At 46.4% G+C, this 17,462-nt stretch overlaps 3 protein-coding genes across 3 annotated transcripts; 2 read left to right on the forward strand and 1 right to left on the reverse strand.

Moving 5' to 3' along the window:
* Nucleotides 1-224: 224 nt before the first annotated feature.
* On the forward strand, nt 225-6,547 carry LOC123119589 (probable methionine--tRNA ligase). The gene is made up of 18 exons (XM_044539446.1): nt 225-385; nt 641-805; nt 917-1,061; nt 1,308-1,461; nt 1,544-1,699; nt 1,834-2,064; nt 2,139-2,282; nt 3,128-3,218; nt 3,947-4,053; nt 4,146-4,260; nt 4,441-4,559; nt 4,681-4,746; nt 4,831-4,959; nt 5,046-5,189; nt 5,266-5,392; nt 5,645-5,862; nt 5,959-6,060; nt 6,166-6,547. Exons 2-18 carry the CDS (start codon nt 697-699, stop codon nt 6,394-6,396), a joined length of 2,388 nt encoding a protein of 795 aa, XP_044395381.1. The 5' UTR covers nt 225-385; nt 641-696; the 3' UTR covers nt 6,397-6,547.
* A 1,344-nt stretch (nt 6,548-7,891) lies between these two features.
* LOC123119590 (serine/threonine-protein kinase SAPK9) lies at nt 7,892-10,239 on the forward strand (the record flags this gene model as incomplete). The annotated part of the gene is given in 9 exon segments (XM_044539447.1): nt 7,892-8,155; nt 8,257-8,331; nt 8,435-8,536; nt 8,676-8,729; nt 8,830-8,922; nt 9,059-9,151; nt 9,404-9,508; nt 9,592-9,690; nt 9,772-10,239. Coding segments are annotated over 9 exon segments (1,095 nt in total). The 3' UTR covers nt 10,063-10,239.
* A 2,134-nt stretch (nt 10,240-12,373) lies between these two features.
* Nucleotides 12,374-16,692, reverse strand: LOC123119591 (putative disease resistance protein At5g47280). The gene is made up of 4 exons (XM_044539448.1): nt 15,701-16,692; nt 14,103-14,853; nt 13,804-14,015; nt 12,374-13,431 (listed from the first exon to the last, which is right to left on the reverse strand). Exons 1-4 carry the CDS (start codon nt 16,479-16,481, stop codon nt 12,599-12,601), a joined length of 2,577 nt encoding a protein of 858 aa, XP_044395383.1. The 5' UTR covers nt 16,482-16,692; the 3' UTR covers nt 12,374-12,598.
* Nucleotides 16,693-17,462: the final 770 nt, after the last annotated feature.

Below are 17,462 nucleotides of genomic sequence, written 5' to 3' on the forward strand. Positions count from 1 at the left end.
AACCGTTTTGAATAAATGAACCTACGAAAAAGGAAAAACTTCCTGTGCGCCACTTATTGCAATCTGATGCGTTGATGTGATCTTTGCAACGAGTACTTCTCAGTTAGTGATTTTACGTAAGGTGGCGTTTAGGAATGGCCGAAAGCAAATAGTACATAGTTTTCTTTTTGAGTCTGCATCCTCTCTCCCGGCTGGCTTCCCACGGCCCATAGGCTGCAACGCTCGCTTCACCAGCTGAATGGGCTGAGACAAAAAAAAAAAGATTGCGCGGCCCGTCCAGCGACCTGGGCGAGAAGCGAGGCTGCCTAACGAAAATCCAGAAGGTGAGTCCCTCCTCCCGCTCCCTGGTGGTCATCGACGGCGGCGGCTGCATCCCGGCCAGGAGGTGAGTCCCTCTCTCCCGCTCCCCTCTCCGGCCACCTAGGGTTAGGGGTTACCAGCGCGCGGAGCGGCGGCGACTTGCTCTGCCGCCGGCTGGGTTTGTGCCGTGACGGTCGCTGAACCAGCTGCTGTGTGCCGCCGCCGCCGCCGCTGCTGCGTGCTGTTAATCCACCTGAAGGCCTGCTGTTGCGGCTGCTATTTGACTGTTGCTTGCTGCTGGAGATCTGATGATTGTTTGCTTGATTGCTTGCTGTTGCAGACCGAACACGCCCCAAGTCTCCTAACCCTAAACGGATAAACCTCTCGTCCCTCCCCATGGCGTCACCGCCACCGAAGCTTCCGATCCCCGGCCGCCGCAACATACTCATCACCAGCGCGTTGCCCTATGTCAACAACGTCCCGCACCTGGGGAACATCATAGGATGTGAGCACCCCTTCTGCTGTGCTATCTCCTCCCCCAATTCTGTTGCCTCGAGCTCTCGCTTACCCACCCTTTTGTTTTTCTGATGGTTTCGATTTTGGTCGTGATCTGCAGGTGTGCTCAGCGCCGACGTGTTCGCGCGGTACTGTCGGCTGCGAGGGTACAACGCGATCTACATATGCGGCACCGACGAGTACGGGACGGCCACCGAGACCAAGGCCTTGGAGGAGAAGTGCTCGCCCAAGGAGATCTGTGACAAGTGAGAGAGCCTTCACTTCTCGATGCTTTTTTAGTTAAATTTTGGTTTGTTTGTTACAGGATTCGGAAATTGACCGTTATGAAATCTATCCAACACTGCTTTGAATTGCGCTACACACACATACGCACAAAAGTTTCAGTTATCAACCTGTGATATGCTTACACACCTAGCTAGTAAAATTTTGATGGTAAATATGAATAATGAAAGCATTTTATTCATAGTAAGCTTCCCCGGCTGAAAATGTAGGTACCATGTTATCCATGACGAGGTTTACAAGTGGTTTGACATAAAGTTTGACAAGTTTGGGCGGACATCCGCTCCTGAACAGACAGAAGTCTGCCAGGCAATTTTCCATAAACTGATGGAAAACAAATGGCTCACGGAGAATACCATGCAGCAGGTACAGCTAATTCCTAGCCTGGTCCTGTATATATTCATCTCTGCATGCTGTTTCTGTTATATAATATCTTTCTGCTTTGCAGCTTTATTGTGACACGTGTGAACGATTCTTAGCCGATAGGCTCGTGGAGGGGAAATGTCCTACCGAGGGTTGTAACTATGAAGCGGCAAGAGGTGATCAATGTGAAAATTGCAGCAAATTGTTGAACCCAACCGAGTTAATTGATCCAAAGTGCAAGGTAAGCGTGCACAATACTTATTGTAATATATTTAGTTGTGTTCAGCGTACCATTATGATTTACCTGAGTACACGAGGTGTGTACCTCGTGAAACTGCGTATGATAAACTTTCCTGTTCTGTTTCTGTTTTTTAGGTCTGTAAGAATGCTCCACGTATTCGTGACACAGATCACTTATTTTTGGAGCTTCCTCTATTGAGTGATAAGTTGGTAAACTATATTAACAACACTTCAGTAGCTGGTATGTGGAGTCAAAATGCTATTCAAGCAACAAACGCATGGTTGAAGGAAGGGTTAAAGCAACGTTGTATCACCAGAGATCTTAAATGGGGAGTTCCTGTTCCACATGAGAAGTATAAAGACAAGGTTTGGGCATATCAGATATCAAGATATTCTGCTGTTATGCATCTATCTTATTTCTCATTTATGATTGTTTGCAGGTGTTCTATGTCTGGTTTGATGCACCAATTGGGTACATATCTATCACAGCATCATATACGCCTGATTGGGAGAAGTGGTGGAAGGATCCTGATAATGTAGAGTTGTTCCAGTTCATGGGTAAAGATAATGTGCCATTTCACACGGTATGATGCCTATGATATGGTGAACACCTTCTTTAGTTATTCAAGCTTGTTTTGGCACGAATTTAGTACTCCCTCTGTCCCATAATATAAGAGCGTTTTTTACACTAGTGTAGTATCAAAAGCGGTCTTATATTATGGGACAGAGGGAGTAGTTATTTGGCTTCATTTCACTAGCCAACATTTTGGTCAAGCTTTTCCTTGCCCATGAGTTGGCCAATATGGCAAGAAAGATGAACTAGAGTTACCAAAGAGGCATAGGCAAGCCAAAAATGTTGTCAACCATCCAACAAAATAACAAAATTTTGGCCGCGACCAAATAATTTGTAGGGTATGTTTTGGATACCATCAAAACATACCTATGTTAGCCAATATATTTCTAGGTTAAGTTTTGTTCAACTGGTAAGTCAGGACAGTAGTACTCCCAGCCAGTGGGTTTGTTTTCACCACAAAATAGGACTGAAAAGTGCAAATTGTGATTTCTTGCTGAATATTTGACCCCAGTCAAGTACTGTGATTGTTCGACATTATTTTTATAAGGATGTTTTTAGTTTATAACTAATAGTTAAATCACGCAAAAGCTGAAAACACACAAACATATTTAAGGGTCAGTTGCACTTGATGTGCTTTAGCCAATTCTGGCATGAATTTTTTGTTATAGCTCGAAAATGTTTGCTTTCGTTTCAAGTAATTAGTGCTTTCAGAAATTGAAAAAATATCCTTTAAGAAGCCAGTCTAATGCGAGCTGTATTGAAATGTATGGATAGCATATGTGTATACTGACTTTTCTTTTAATGCCTGTACTTCTTTTCCATGAAATACTTATTTGTTAAAAATGTAATTTTCAGGTCATGTTCCCTTCTACACTACTGGGAACTGGTGAAAACTGGACAATGATGAAGACCATAAGCGTTACTGAATATTTAAACTATGAAGCAGGTACGTTCCACATTTTTATTGAACCTAATGCTTGATTGACGCACACAGTTCATGCTAGTCATTCATATTTGGTTAATGCTTTCCGTTTTACCTGAGCTGAAATTCCTATTGACTTTCAAGAGATTTATCAGTCAAGCATATCCAGCTGCATTTGTTTACACCATAGAAATACATGTTCCGTTTACTCCCCTGCAATTGCAGAGGCTCTTGGGCCTGGGCTTCCTGAAGCGCAGTTTCTTTTACCAGAGCATATTGCCCGGTACTTGGCCCATTTTTGCACTGGGAGCTGTGGTGCATTGTGATGCACTTCATGCTGCAGAAGTAGTTGACACCTTTCTGAACCTCAACACTTACCTTTCTTTTCCGGTGCCTAGAATGACTAGCTGTATAGGTTTGTGTATATGTATATTGTTGCTTGATATTAAGCAGTGGGCCATGTTTTCATTATGGGTCATGCTTCACGACTGCTCCCTTGTTCTTCTGCCACCAGAGTATTATCATGAAATTGGATGAATGGTTTGAAAACATCGGGTTATGCCGTTATGGAATCTCTTATTCTTTTTGTTTGGCTATAAACAGCCTATGGACTAAGATATGGTCCAGCATGATCGAGACACTGTTTTGCACGGGCCTGATTCAAATTACTCCGAAGTAGATTTATATATAGTATTGGCACATTGTGTATGTTTATTCCCTTGATAATAGCTAAATATTCCTCACATCTATAGGAAAATTTTCCAAGAGTCATGGTATTGGTGTCTTTGGCAATGATGCGAAGGTTACTAATATTCCGTCTGAAGTATGGCGATACTACTTGCTTATGAACCGCCCTGAGGTTCGTATAGACATTTTGTTTAATGGATTTAAAATATCTGATAATGACACTCATTGCAATATTTTAATTTGACTTCTGTTTTGGGTGTTCAGGTATCAGATACACTGTTCACTTGGGCTGATTTACAAGCTAAATTGAACAGCGAGTTGCTGAACAACCTGGGAAACTTCATCAACCGTGTGTTAAGCTTTGTTGCAAAACCAGCTGGTTAGTCATGGGAGAATCTTGCACCTGCCATCTAACTGTCTAGAAGTATTACCAGTTGATTTCTGTATTTTCTCTTTCAATTTATCTTGATTATCTGTGATTTGCTACCATATCCTCATCCGGTCATCCCCTTTCTTCGGCACTTTCGTTAAGTTGATTTTTGATCTTCTTTTCTGGTAGGAGCTGGATACGACTCCATCATACCTGATGCTCCTAATGCCGAGTCACATACATTGACCAACGCACTTGCAGAAAAAACTAATAAATGGGTTGAACAATATCTTGAAGCAATGGAGAAGGTCATTAATTTACCTGAACCATGTGAAATGGCACAATTTCCTGCATCCTGTCTAGTTTTGTGTTGTTGCATTGTGCCAGCTACTAGGATTTGAAACAGAATGCTCACTCCTTTTGCTACAGGTTAAATTGAAACAAGGACTTAAGAGTGCAATGGCGATTTCTAGTGATGGAAATGCATATTTGCAAGTAAATATAATTCTTTGTCTTGGTTTCCATTTGTGTTTTTATTAAATAGCACTGTTATATCTTTGACTTGCTAATTGAATACAGGAGAGCCAATTTTGGAGGCTTTATAAAGAAGATCCAGCAGCCTGTGCCGTCGTAATGAAAACTTCAGTTGGTGTTGTCTATCTCCTTGCCTGTCTGCTGGAGCCTTTTATGCCTTCCTTTTCTAGAGAAGTATAATCCTTTTTATTCATGTTTCACAGTTTCTGTTAATAGGCCCCCTTTGCCTGAACTCACTCTTATGTTTGTTTCTTAATAAGGTGCTGCGACAATTAAATATGTCCCCAGATGAAGATCTGTCATTCTGTGATGATAAAGGAGAAACTGCCAAGGCTAAAAGACCCTGGGATTTTGTATCAGCAGGACACAAAATAGGAAAGCCAGTGCCTCTATTTAAGGAACTGGTGTGTATTTGCATTTCTTTAAAAGAAATTTGTTAGTTGGTCCTGCTTTTATATCTCGTAACTTGAAATAATGCAGAAAGATGAAGAAGTTGAGGCGTTTAGGATCAAATTCGCTGGCAGCCAAGCTGAAAGGATCTCAAAGGCACAAGCTGACGCCGAGGCCAAGAAAGTTGCTGAAAAGCTCAAGGCCACAAAATTATCTGGTACTTGTGAAATTCTTACCATATGGTTTTTGTGTGAATTAAATGGGAGAACAGTTTTTTTCTGTGGCAATCTAGAAACAGGATTTTCTTTGTGGCTCAGTTGTATGCAATTTGTATATTTTCTTGAAAACACCAGTGCATAGTGCGGCATTTTTCCTACGTTTGAAGCGCTCTTGAGTTATCTTCTGCTGAACCAATTTCATAATTCAAGATATTCATTGTCAAATTTTCTTGTCTCGCTTTCGTATCCAGAGGGAAGTTCAAAGAAGAAACAATCTGGTGGTTCGAAATCAAAGACAGCAGAGGATGTCTCAGTTGCCAAGCTGGATATTCGGGTAGGGCTTATCAGAAAAGCAGAGAAGCATCCAGATGCCGATTCACTTTACGTAGAAGAGATTGATGTTGGAGAAGAGGCACCAAGAACAGTGGTTAGCGGCCTTGTCAAATTCATCCCTCTTGAGGAAATGCAGGTCTGTCTTTCTTAGAATCATTTCTAGTCATGACATTGGTCTATGCCGTGGTGGTCTTGCTTCCCTAATTTTGCAATTTCTTGTATGAATGAGCAGAACCGGAAAGTGTGTGTGCTCTGCAATCTTAAACCGGTGGCAATGCGCGGTATAAAGTCACATGCTATGGTTTTGGCTGCATCGAACGAGGACCACTCAAAGGTAAGGAACATTTGCCTCTCATGTGCTCTCTGTTTGATAAAGCATCATGAAAGTACAGTGGTAGCAGCCAGTTTGGTTGGTGGAAACTGACATTTGAAATTTTAGGTCGAGTTGGTTGAGCCTCCAGAATCAGCTGCTGTCGGGGAGAAGGTGACCTTTGCCGGGTTCTCTGGTGAGCCTGAGGCTTCTCTTAACGCTAAAAGCAAAACCTGGGAGAAGTTGTCCGCCGATCTGCACAGCAACGGTGAGCTTGTGGCGTGTTACAAAGATGTCCCGTTCACAACTTTGGCTGGGGTATGCAAGGTCAAGACCATAGCGAATGGGGACATCCGCTAGGCAGAGTGTTCAATCTGCAGTCTGACTGAGTCGCTGTCTGATTTCATTGGAAGTCAATACTGCTGATTTACTCTTTTTTGGGGAATTTTTTATGTGTCTTTCGGGTACTTCTCTGCACACGATTGTGATTGAAAACATACATTTTTTGGTATGTTTGTCTCAGTCTCTCTTTCGGCTTGTTCTTTTGCTTTTTTTCTTTTCTTTTTCTGAGTGTATGTTCGGCTCAATCTCAGGAGCAATCTTTTATATAGGCACGTTTCCAGCTGAACTTAAAAGCCCCCAGCTGTTGGGAGGCCCATATGTGCTACAAGTCTAGCGCTAGCATCTCTCTCTGGTCTCTGGAGCCCATTTGAGCTCGGGACCAGAATAAGACTTTCGTCTCTGGAGCTTTGCTTTCGCTAAAAAAACAAATCTCTTATCTTTGCTGCTTAGAAGGCCAGGTTTAGATGAGCAGTAGCCGTCTGGCTCTAATCCATCTTACATGGAACCGTGCAGCCTTATACTGTGTGGTACTGTGGTTCTACCATATTAACTCTATGGAAAAGACATGATTGGTTGGTACTGCCTCCCTTCCATAATATAAGATGTTTTTTGACACTACAGTAGTTTAAAAAAACATCTACATTATGGGATGGAGGGAGTAGTTGCATGTTGCTCGTACTGTAAAGCTACAGGTTGCGATGTTTACTGTGCAGTGCAGGTAGTGTTGGGTACTCCCTCTACGCTGGTGCTGTGGTGCAGTAGATGTTAACAGTCAACCCTCGTCTCCCTTGCCTCCGTGCTAAACACTGCAATCTCGCTCTACCAGAGAAGTACGATGCCAGGAAATGGATGTAACCAACTTTTTTTAAACGGAGGCAAAAGCTTTTCCTTTCATCATTAACTAAGAAGAAGATAGTTGCTCGGTTACCTATACATTGATAATACATGATACTAGTAGCAAAAATGATCTTTTAGTCATTTTTGCGTCTGTCACTGATAATCCTTTTACTAAAAAAGCAAATCACCTTTTATATTTATGATGAGGAAGAAAAAACATTAGGCGATGCACCACGAAAACCTGATGCGTGAGACGAAGGTACCGGTAATTTATTTCGCAAAAAAAGAAGAAGGTACCAGTAATTTGATCCCCGGTTCCAGCTCGAGATATTTCCCCGCCTTTCCCCACCATCTTCGTCTCCACACGCTACAGACACGTGATACCGACGCTTGTGCCCCACCATGACAGCCCGCATCCGGGCCCGCACTCCAGTTACCTTGACAACTCAAAGCCGCGAGTGGATTTCCTGGACCGCTTCAATGATATAGGTGGGCCCGCTAGTCAGGTGAGCCTAGGGTAGAATGTCAAAGAAGAAAAATGGCGAGCCTCGGATAAGCACGCCCCATGACGTCATCCTCCTCTCTTCTTGTACTCGTAGATAGTGGCGGCAATAAGAATTAAGAAAAAAGCGCGCGGCCAGAGTTAGGAAGAAAGGTTCGACAGCGAGCGAGCGAGCGAGCGAGAGAGATAAGGAGAGAGGGCGCGCGCGGGGATCTCCGTGCCTTGGTCGGCGGTAGAGTCGTCGGCGCGGGGGCGATGGAGAGCGGGCCGGCGGGCACGATGGGGGGGCCGCTGAGTGACGTGCCGGCGATGCTCGACGGCGACCGGTACGAGCTGGTCCGCAGCATCGGGTCCGGCAACTTCGGTGTCGCCCGCCTCATGCGCAACCGCGCCTCCGGCGAGCTCGTCGCTGTCAAGTACATCGACCGCGGCGAGAAGGTACCACCGGCGCCACCACACTTCGATTATTTATTCATTCCCAGTTTCCCACGCGCACACTTTACAAGTTTGATGATGCGTGCGTGTGTGCGCGCGCGCAGATCGATGAGAACGTGCAGAGAGAGATCATCAACCACAGGTCGCTGCGGCATCCCAACATCATCCGCTTCAAGGAGGTGAGTATACGATCGGTGATACAATCGCCTTCGCCTGCAGCATCGTCTTCGATGGTTATGTGGACTGTGGTGGAATGATGCAAAGAACAAGCTCTGTCTTCAGGTTATTCTGACGCCGACGCATCTCGCCATCGTCATGGAGTACGCCTCCGGCGGGGAGCTCTTCGAGCGCATCTGCACTGCCGGCCGATTCAGCGTCGACGAGGTGTATCTCTTGACTCATAGCTCTGCCGTATAGTCTCTTTTTTTTTATCAAGAGTTGTATTTTTCTTTTCTTTTTTGAAAAGGGATCAAGAGTTGTATGATGGTACAGTTTGGTTAACTCAGTTTGTATGCGTGTTCAGGCTCGGTTCTTTTTCCAGCAGCTGATATCTGGAGTCAGCTACTGCCACTCCATGGTATCAATCTGCTTCCCAAATTATACTGCCACCACTTGATTTTACCTTTCCATGTAGTTTCCTATGCAATTGACAACATGAATTTGTTCTATTCGTCAAGCAAGTGTGCCATCGTGACTTAAAGCTCGAGAACACTCTGCTGGATGGAAGCACCACCCCTCGCCTCAAGATATGCGACTTTGGTTATTCCAAGGTATACTGTGCTATAAATCTGGTGGAACGACGCCTGAGTGCTTGCTTATGTGAACCATCTTACGCCAGAAACTTGTGCTGGATGCCATTGCCAGATTTTTAAGTGATTTGCACTCCTGTTGTTCTCTAATTTACAGTCATCGGTGCTACATTCTCAACCAAAGTCAACTGTTGGAACTCCGGCATATATTGCCCCTGAAGTTCTGCTCAAGAAAGAATACGATGGCAAGGTATGCATACACCTTGGCGCTTTCAAGTTTAAACCGTCTACTGCATACTCTGCCACCATCTGCTGCCTAACTTGAATAATTTTGTTCGGTCATGAAAGCTTTACTTGCTTTATGAATCTTCCATCCACCTTTCGTTGGCATGAGTAGTGCATGGTATTGAGGAGCAACCATTTAAAGTACCTCTCTCTAAAAAAACATCTAAAGTACTTCATGTTTTTCGCTCAAACACTAATAATTTGTCTCTGAATGGAGATTGCCGATGTGTGGTCCTGTGGCGTAACCCTTTACGTGATGTTGGTCGGCGCCTACCCTTTCGAGGATCCAGAAAATCCCAAGAATTTCAAAGTGACAATTCAGGTATGCCGCCAGCCGTTCGGCTTAGCAATTCCACTAGTTGCAGTTATAGCCAAACATCTAAATACTGAGGTCAACTTTTTCAGAAAATATTAGGTGTTCAGTACTCGATTCCGGACTATATTCACATACCTATGGACTGCCGAAACCTTCTCTCAAGGATCTTTGTTGCCAACCCAGCTACGGTGAGTACTCACTCCATCGACACACGCACGGTTTCGCTTGTTCGGCCCTCAGGATAACGCCTGTGCCATTTGAGCTTGCAGAGGATCACCATACCTGAGATAAAGAACCACCCATGGTTCCTCAAGAACCTCCCAGCTGACCTCATGGACGGTCCCACAGTGAGCAACCAGTATGAGGAGCCTGACCAGCCGATGCAGAACATGAACGAGATCATGCAGATAATGGCAGAGGCGACCATACCGGCGGCCGGCGCCCTCGGAATCAATAAGTTCCTGCCTGACGGCCTTGACCTCGACGACGACATGGACGACCTGGACTCGGACCTCGACATCGACATGGACAGCAGCGGGGAGATAGTATACGCCATGTAGTAAACCTGTGAATATCTGTATGTGCAGAAGCGGTATTTGTGGTCTTCCACCTTGTTTGCTTCTTGAACATACACCAGATTGAGTGCCATTTTGTGTTAAGAAGAAGAGTGTAGAAATGTACATTGAGAGGATTGTATTCAGGCTACTACTTGAGTCTGAAATTGGTGTTGCTGCTCATTGATGTGTTGTCTAACAAAATACAGTATGTTGGAGTTTTCTGTGATCTTTAGTTGATAAAAGGGAGTATTTACCCGAAATCGCTGGATGGCCGTATGCATCGACTGATGCAGAGGCCGGGGGTTTTAACCTCCTTTTTCAAAAAAAAAGTGTATCATGTATACGCAAAGCTGGTTTCTGCCGCAACGCCAGCTCTGCTCGCGGCCCCTGTGACTGCACTCCACCTATGCAATGCAAGGACTGCCCCTACCACGACCCGACACCTGGTCGTTTGTTGATCAATTGCTAACACTCGAACAGAGTATCGACCGCTGTTCGAGGTGATGTGTATGCGATTAGGGGGGTGGCTGGAAAGGTTGATCGGTCTACCTCTTCATAGTTTTGGTCTCATATGGCTTTACTGTTGCCAAGATGTCGTTTTTATACTTTGTAAAAAAATAAACCAATTGCGAACAATCCCTGACAGAAGGGCACGACATGCTGTGGAGGATGTCGTCGATGTCGGGGAAGTAGCCTTGTCATATGCCGTAGCCTGACTTGGCTCGCTCACGAAACACGGGTGATGGAGGAGTGTGTGTGTGTGTGTATGTGCCCTCTTTTCAAAATTTTAGTGGTGTGTGAAAGAGCCAACTTTATATGTACAATACATCCTTCACAACCAGGGTGGGACTAAACTTTCCATGATCCCCTTGTCATGAATGGAGCATATGAGCCTCTAGGATTCAAGAATTGTTGGAAATAATAAATGGGCTAAAAGCCTAATAATTCCAACAATCCCCTATCAGATCCCAAAGGCTGATAAAGTTTGCTTATGGTTCCATAACATTGTTTATATAATGATATTTCGGTGAAGACTATTAAGTTGAACTTTCACCTAGAGGTTCACACTACTCATTCACAACTTGAACAATGGACTATGACTTGAACTGCAAGTGATGTGCACATAAGTTTCTTGTAAAGCCTTGACTGATGCTAAGCTGCCGAATGACTTCCCCGCGGGCAGGAGATTATACGTCATACTTTGAGGCCTCTTCATAGTTTACTGTAAAGCACTCAACTCTTATAGGTACGACATTTAACAGTCTAACCCATTAGGTGTGTTCATAAAGATGTTATGTAGGACAACATCTTGACTTGCTTCATAATGGAGTTTGTCTGTAGAAAATAAACACTCCTCCCTCAGTTAACCACGTCTGACTCATCAATTCTACTTTACAAGATCTCCGGTCACGTAGAGCGGGTTACCACCATGAATAACTTATGCGGTGGGTCTCAAACCCATCTCGCACGATGCATTGTCTATCACGTTTCGTGATAAACTATTTTGTGAAGGGGTCTTCCAAATTCTTGAAATCAGGTATATATGATAAAAATGACATGTCTAGATTAATCTCCAGTATGACATATCCAGAAACAATCCCTGGTGGAAGGGATAAGAGAACTAATGGTGCCGATAGCCTAATCACCCTCTCCTGTACACAATCACAATAGGTAGAATTTCAAAGGCCTGCTGTCTCACTTCATGGTGTACATCGAGAAGTGAGATGGGAAAGCGATAAGCGGCACAAACTCGTTCACGAAACACGACGCACATGATGAGGCGGGGAACGAAAGAGCATGCATGTATGTGCCTTCTTCTCAAACTTCTAGTGGCGTGCAAAGAAGCCAACCTTATATGTTGGTTCAACACACCCTCCACAGCCTAAGTGAGACTAAACTTTTTACACTCCGTTGTCACGCATGAATGGGTCCACGTGAGTTTCAATAAACATTAAAAATACAAAATGAGCTAAAAGCCCAATAATTCCTACACTTTCTTGGATGGATGACCACATCCCTCCAAACGAAGCTTTCTTCCTCTACCCTACAATTGAGGCATGTATAAGAACCACAAGTGGAGGCGTAGTGGACAAAAAGAGAAGAGCCGCCGGATTTTTAATGGCACGAGGCTAACATACAGAGGTGCGGTACACCTGTCTTGAGGACATCATGCAGGGGCCATGGCCTTTCAGCCAAAAGTTAACCACAACCATGAGTAATTAGCATGATGTGTCGGAGTTGTTCATTTTGTACATATTCTGCTCCTTAATAAAAAGGCAGCTCTCCTGCCGGTTGCTCGGAGAGAAAAAGATGGTTTGTGCCAATAGAAATTCTCTGTTAGCCTTGCCAATATAACTCTTGTGTGCATTTCTACTTAAGACCATGACTTCAAGATATGTCAGCTACTGGAGTCAACTACATGAACACTGAACATGTCAAAACTGAACAGTGTATTGACTACCCATCCTGCATTTAAGCAGGGAAACATATACACATCATTTGTACATGGTGAGCCTGGAGGCAGAGAGCATCCAGAACATCAGTCTACAAGCCAGTCCAGGTTGTAACACTCTTCTGCTACCTGCACACGGAGGTCCGGGATGACCTGCTCGGCTTCCCTCCACAGCATCGCCGTTTCCTCGTCGCACACGACGTGCCCGAGGGACTTCAACGACGAGGAGGACCTAGGGAGGCTCCTCAACCGCGAGCATTCCCGCATGTCGATCTTCTCTAGGTTTGTCAGGTGGCCAAGCTCTTCTGGAAGGTCTGTAAGGTTAATGCACTGCGATATGTCCAGGTATTTCAGCCTCTTCAGGCTGCATACCGACGGTGGAAGCTTCCACAGTGCCGGGCAGGCGTACACCCGCAAGATGCTCAGGCAGTGCAGCTTGCCCAGCTCATATGGCAGCTCTGTGAGGTCATGGCAGTTTGACAAGGAGATGCTTTCCAGAGAGCTGATTTCACATACACTAGGTGGCAGCTCCTTCAGATCTACGCAATGGTCGATGGTGAGGTTGGATAAGCGCGGAAACGTCATGGAGAGATCCATTGTTGATCCTCTTAGACTGTTGTTCAGCTCACAAAGGACGAGGGATATCTTGCGCAGGTTCTTCAGTGGGATCGTGCTTTTCGGCAGTGGCGGGAGCGTAATCTTTTCCAGCCAAAGACTCCTCAGGTCACTCAGTGTGGTGAAGGCAGATAAATTGTCAAGGGTTGCACTGGTAGTACCATAGTTGATCAGCACCAGGGCCTTCAGGTTCTGCATTGTTGCAATGAACGACGGGAGGTAGTATACACTTGAGGCGAAGTTGAGGATAAGAACTTCTGCCTTGGGGAAGCTCATCTGGAACCAGTCAGATTCTTTCATCTCACCTGAAATTTGAAATCAATTGATCAGATCATTTTGTGCTTCTAGAGAGAACTCAATGAGGGCAATATTCGACAAGATATTGCGAATGCATGTTACCGTAAGGCTTGCTGAAACAAATTATTTTCCGCGAAGAAATAATACTTTAATAAAATTGTGTTATACAGTACTAATTAGGTGATTTAAAGGAGATAAAGATCTGAAGTTCCAAGCCAAAACCATGCAATTTCATTTGAGGAAGACCACTACACTATTCAACATTTTTTCTTCAATTACATCTCAAATTCCATAAGAGCAGCTTTCAGACTGGACTCGCAGAAGATACTGCACGGCAAATAACATGCAAGAAAAAACCAAGTTGATGAACAGATAATCACCTGTATGAATAGAAACAATCTGAGCTTCAAAGGGAAGGTCCTTATTCCTCTGCCAATCTCTCGGAAGCGATTCTTCTCTTCTTGGCATCACTAACCGCCTCCTTTTGTTCAGAGAATCACGACCGCTCATGTGAAGTGCCAGATCACGCAACACATCATGTTGCGTCACTGAGTAGTCATGATAGTTACTGTATAAATCTCCAGCTTTATTCCTGCATAAAGAGCAACAAAGAGTCAAAGCTGTTTCTTACACTACATGAATTCTCAGATGATTTCAAGAATATATGTGCAATACGTACTGTGCATCATTAACTAGGGTAAGCAGGTTCTTGTTCGATAGCTCCATGAGGATGGCGAAAGCATCTGGCTTGTCAAGATCATGTATCTCCATCCAAATATTGATCAACACATCAAGAGGGATCTTCTTATCCTCTGGGAAGCAACCCAGGTCAAGGAAACATTCCCTAACCTTTCCCGACAAGCACTCGACACTTGCTGCCATTCTCTCGAGGAGTTTGGTCTCATGTGAGTCCGATATAGACTCTCCTCGTGACAAGCGGTTCTTCGCGCTCAACCATATCATAGGAGGCTGATCACGCAAGGATGCGCCGATAACCTTGAGAGCTAGAGGAAGCCCTCTGCACTCGGCAGCAACCTGCTTAACCAGTTTCTTGTCAGCAGTCTGAGGAACAGACTCCTGACCGAAGGCAGCACTGCAGAAGACAGAGAGAGCCTCCTCTTCGCCGAGTAATTTCATTTCGTAAGTCCGGGAGACTAACGTGGGGAACTTCAACCTTGATACGACAAGGGTTTTGCAGCCAGGGAACTTGAAGACCAGCTCCTCGAGCTGTGAGAGAGACCACACATCATCAAGTATAACAAGGACTGGTCCTCGGTCCCTCGGCCCTAACTTGAGCTGCCATTCCGGTATCTGGTTATATGCACCAAGCACAATATTGCTGCTGATCTGCTCCCACAGCTTCATCTTGATGGTCTCCAGATTTGCGGACTGTGAGACCGTCTCAAAGAAGACCCTGTTGTTGAAGTAGCCTAAACAAAGAAAGAAACATATATTAGCACTATGTAGAGAAGAACGATCACTACACTTAGAGACCAACTATGAAACAAGATTAAATGGAAATCGACTTTCGGCATATGTCTAATCTTGAGAACAGATCTTGATGAGATGATGCTGAAGTAGTGAGGTTCAGATCAATTAACATGTATATATAGCACCCCTAAAAGGATTAGCTTCACAAACATCACTAATTCCAAGTGCCTTTTTAACTACTAACGACAGATCTGTATAACACCATGACCAAATTAATTTGGATTGACAATCGGTGTTAAACTATTCAAACGATAAGAGTATGTGCTTGGATCTGAGCTGCTATCATTCAGTTGTTTAGGGGTCGCCACTAATTTAACTCAAGAGTTATTAAGTGGTGCAATCATACCTTGATTCAAAACAAAAGTGTTGCCATCATGAACAAAATTTTCAGTGTCTGCTAAGTTAGGCAGGCGGGAGTTGGTGTGCTCCCATCAGCAACCCAATCCCATCACAGCCATACGCACGCTCCGCACTAAGCTGGTCAAAGCGCCAATTTTGACCAAACAAGTGGTGATGAGCTAAACGTAAGCATCAGCCTCGACTTTAAGTAATTAAATCATATGACGACACGCAAATCAACCGCCAAAGATTCCCCAAATTTTCAATCTTTGTTAGCGGTAGTGCCCCATATAATTCGGTAAGAGACGGTGCAATTTTTGCACCCAGAGAAAGGATGATTATGAACACAGATGTAATTAATTTCTGCAGAAGATTCGACGAACGGAATAAAAGATTTAAGAAAGAATTCGTATGAGACAAGATGGTTGGGATCTGATCCTTTCTTACCTTGGATCTTTTGATCCTTATAGATCTCCATGGCGAGCGTGGTCTTGCCGCTGCCGCCCATGCCGCAGATGCCGACGACCTCCCAGCCGCCCCCGCTGCTCATCACCATCTCCTTCACTCTCTCCTTGCCCACCTTGACGCCGCTTCCCACCAAGCCGGCGTCCTTGCTCTCCTCCTCGCACGGGAACTCGAAATCCATCGGAATCCCCATGCCCTTGGTCGGTGGCGCCACCTCCATCGGCATCCCCATGGCCTTGGTCGGCGGCGCCACCTCTACCGCCATCGCCATGCCCTTGGAGGGCGGCGGCGGCAGTGCGACGGGAAGGGACATGGCGGGCGGGATCGTGGGGGCTGCCTGCAGCGCGGCGACCTCCTCGACGCGGCGCTCGAGGCGGCCGATGCGGGCCTCGGCCTCGTCGCGGAGGCGGCGCACGCCGTCGAGCACGTGCGCGGGGGCGTGGCGCGCCAGCCAGCGCTCGATGCCCTTGTCGGCGGCCTCCATCCTGCGGGCCAGCTGCGCGGTGCGGTACACGTTCCAGCGCGGGGCGGCGGCGGCGCGGCGCGCGAGGTCGAGCGCCTCCCTGAGCTGCACGGCGAGCTCGCCCAGCTCGGCGTTGCTCCGGAGCGCGTGGCGGCCGTTCTGCTGCACGAGGGGCAGCAGCGGCTCGACGTTCCGGCGCAGGCGCTCGGCGGTGGAGCGGCACAGGAAGGTGCCCTGCACCGCGCGCAGCAGCTCCCGCACGGCGTCCCCGGCCAGCTCCTCGAACAGGAACTTCTCCATGGTCGACCTCGGGATGCCGGACGAGTGGCTAGTGGCTACCGGCGCCTCTTCCTTGTCTTCTTGACCCCTTTGTCCGGGCTCTCAGTGGGTCTGGGTGCGCGCTTGCGTGAGCTTGCTTGTTTGTTTAGTCGGGCAAGTGAGAGGTCGCCATCGCCATGGATGAGGGGGGAGGAGGTGGAGGAGAGGGGCGGCGTTTGGTCTGGGAGACGGAGGAGGAGGAGGAGAGTTTATAGCAGGCGGGAGAGTGCGGCACGGCAGCTTTTGAGTGGAGGGGAGGGTCAACCGTTTGCGGTGAGGGGTCGCCGGTTATCTCAGTGACACGGCCGGGAGCAAGGTGGGACCCAGGAGGGACTCTGCCGTGTTTACACGAACACGGTGGATGATAGCAAAAGCGAGTCGCCACCGGAGTAGACCTCACCCAATTAAGAGCAACTTTAGCAGAATTGAGATATCGGCTCCATCGCCGTAATAATCGTTGTTACGTTGGTTTTGATTAAAAAGTTTTAATGTCAGATCTTTCGCAATTCAGAGCGAACGTCCCATGCACGTTGGATCCTCGCGCATGGGTCCTAAAGCGTCCGCTCCCACACCCCTCTTCAAGCGAACTACAGGCGACGATAGTGTACAGTTTGCTCGGATGACAATCTAAACAGGGTAATGTTTGTGTGCGGTGCATCGGCCAAAAATTCGGCCGGTCTCGTGCCACGCTGGCCTTGTGCGCCCACCAAACCGCGCCCCCGCGTGAGACGCGTGTATCCCTACCCACCTTATCTTCTCCACCGCTTCATCCCCTACCTCCCTGTCTTCGTTCTTCTCCTCCCCACTCCCCCCGCGCTGCCGCTCTCGTCCTCTCCGCAACCTCTCCTTCCCCTCCCGCAAGCCCCCGCTGCCACCGCCGGCGTTCGCTGCCGTGGCACCGCTGCAACTGCTCATCGGAATACGAGACCTCCCTGTCTTCGTTCTTCTCCTCCCCACTCCCCC

Source organism: Triticum aestivum, chromosome 5D, assembly GCF_018294505.1.
Source record: "Triticum aestivum cultivar Chinese Spring chromosome 5D, IWGSC CS RefSeq v2.1, whole genome shotgun sequence".
Lineage (NCBI taxonomy): Eukaryota > Viridiplantae > Streptophyta > Magnoliopsida > Poales > Poaceae > Triticum > Triticum aestivum.

Excerpts from the sequence above, each read along its gene's own strand:
- LOC123119591 (XM_044539448.1), bottom strand. The coding sequence starts at position 16,481 with ATGGAGAAGTTCCTGTTCGAGGAGCTGGCCGGGGACGCCGTGCGGGAG. Across the intron at positions 14,016-14,102 it reads ACCCTAGTTAATGATGCACA|GAATAAAGCTGGAGATTTAT; the intron begins GTACGTATTGCA and ends CTCTTTATGCAG. Across the intron at positions 13,432-13,803 it reads GATTGTTTCTATTCATACAG|GTGAGATGAAAGAATCTGAC; the intron begins GTGATTATCTGT and ends TTCAAATTTCAG.
- LOC123119589 (XM_044539446.1), top strand. The coding sequence starts at position 697 with ATGGCGTCACCGCCACCGAAGCTTCCGATCCCCGGCCGCCGCAACATA. Across the intron at positions 4,261-4,440 it reads CTTTGTTGCAAAACCAGCTG|GAGCTGGATACGACTCCATC; the intron begins GTTAGTCATGGG and ends CTTTTCTGGTAG. Across the intron at positions 6,061-6,165 it reads CGAACGAGGACCACTCAAAG|GTCGAGTTGGTTGAGCCTCC; the intron begins GTAAGGAACATT and ends TTGAAATTTTAG.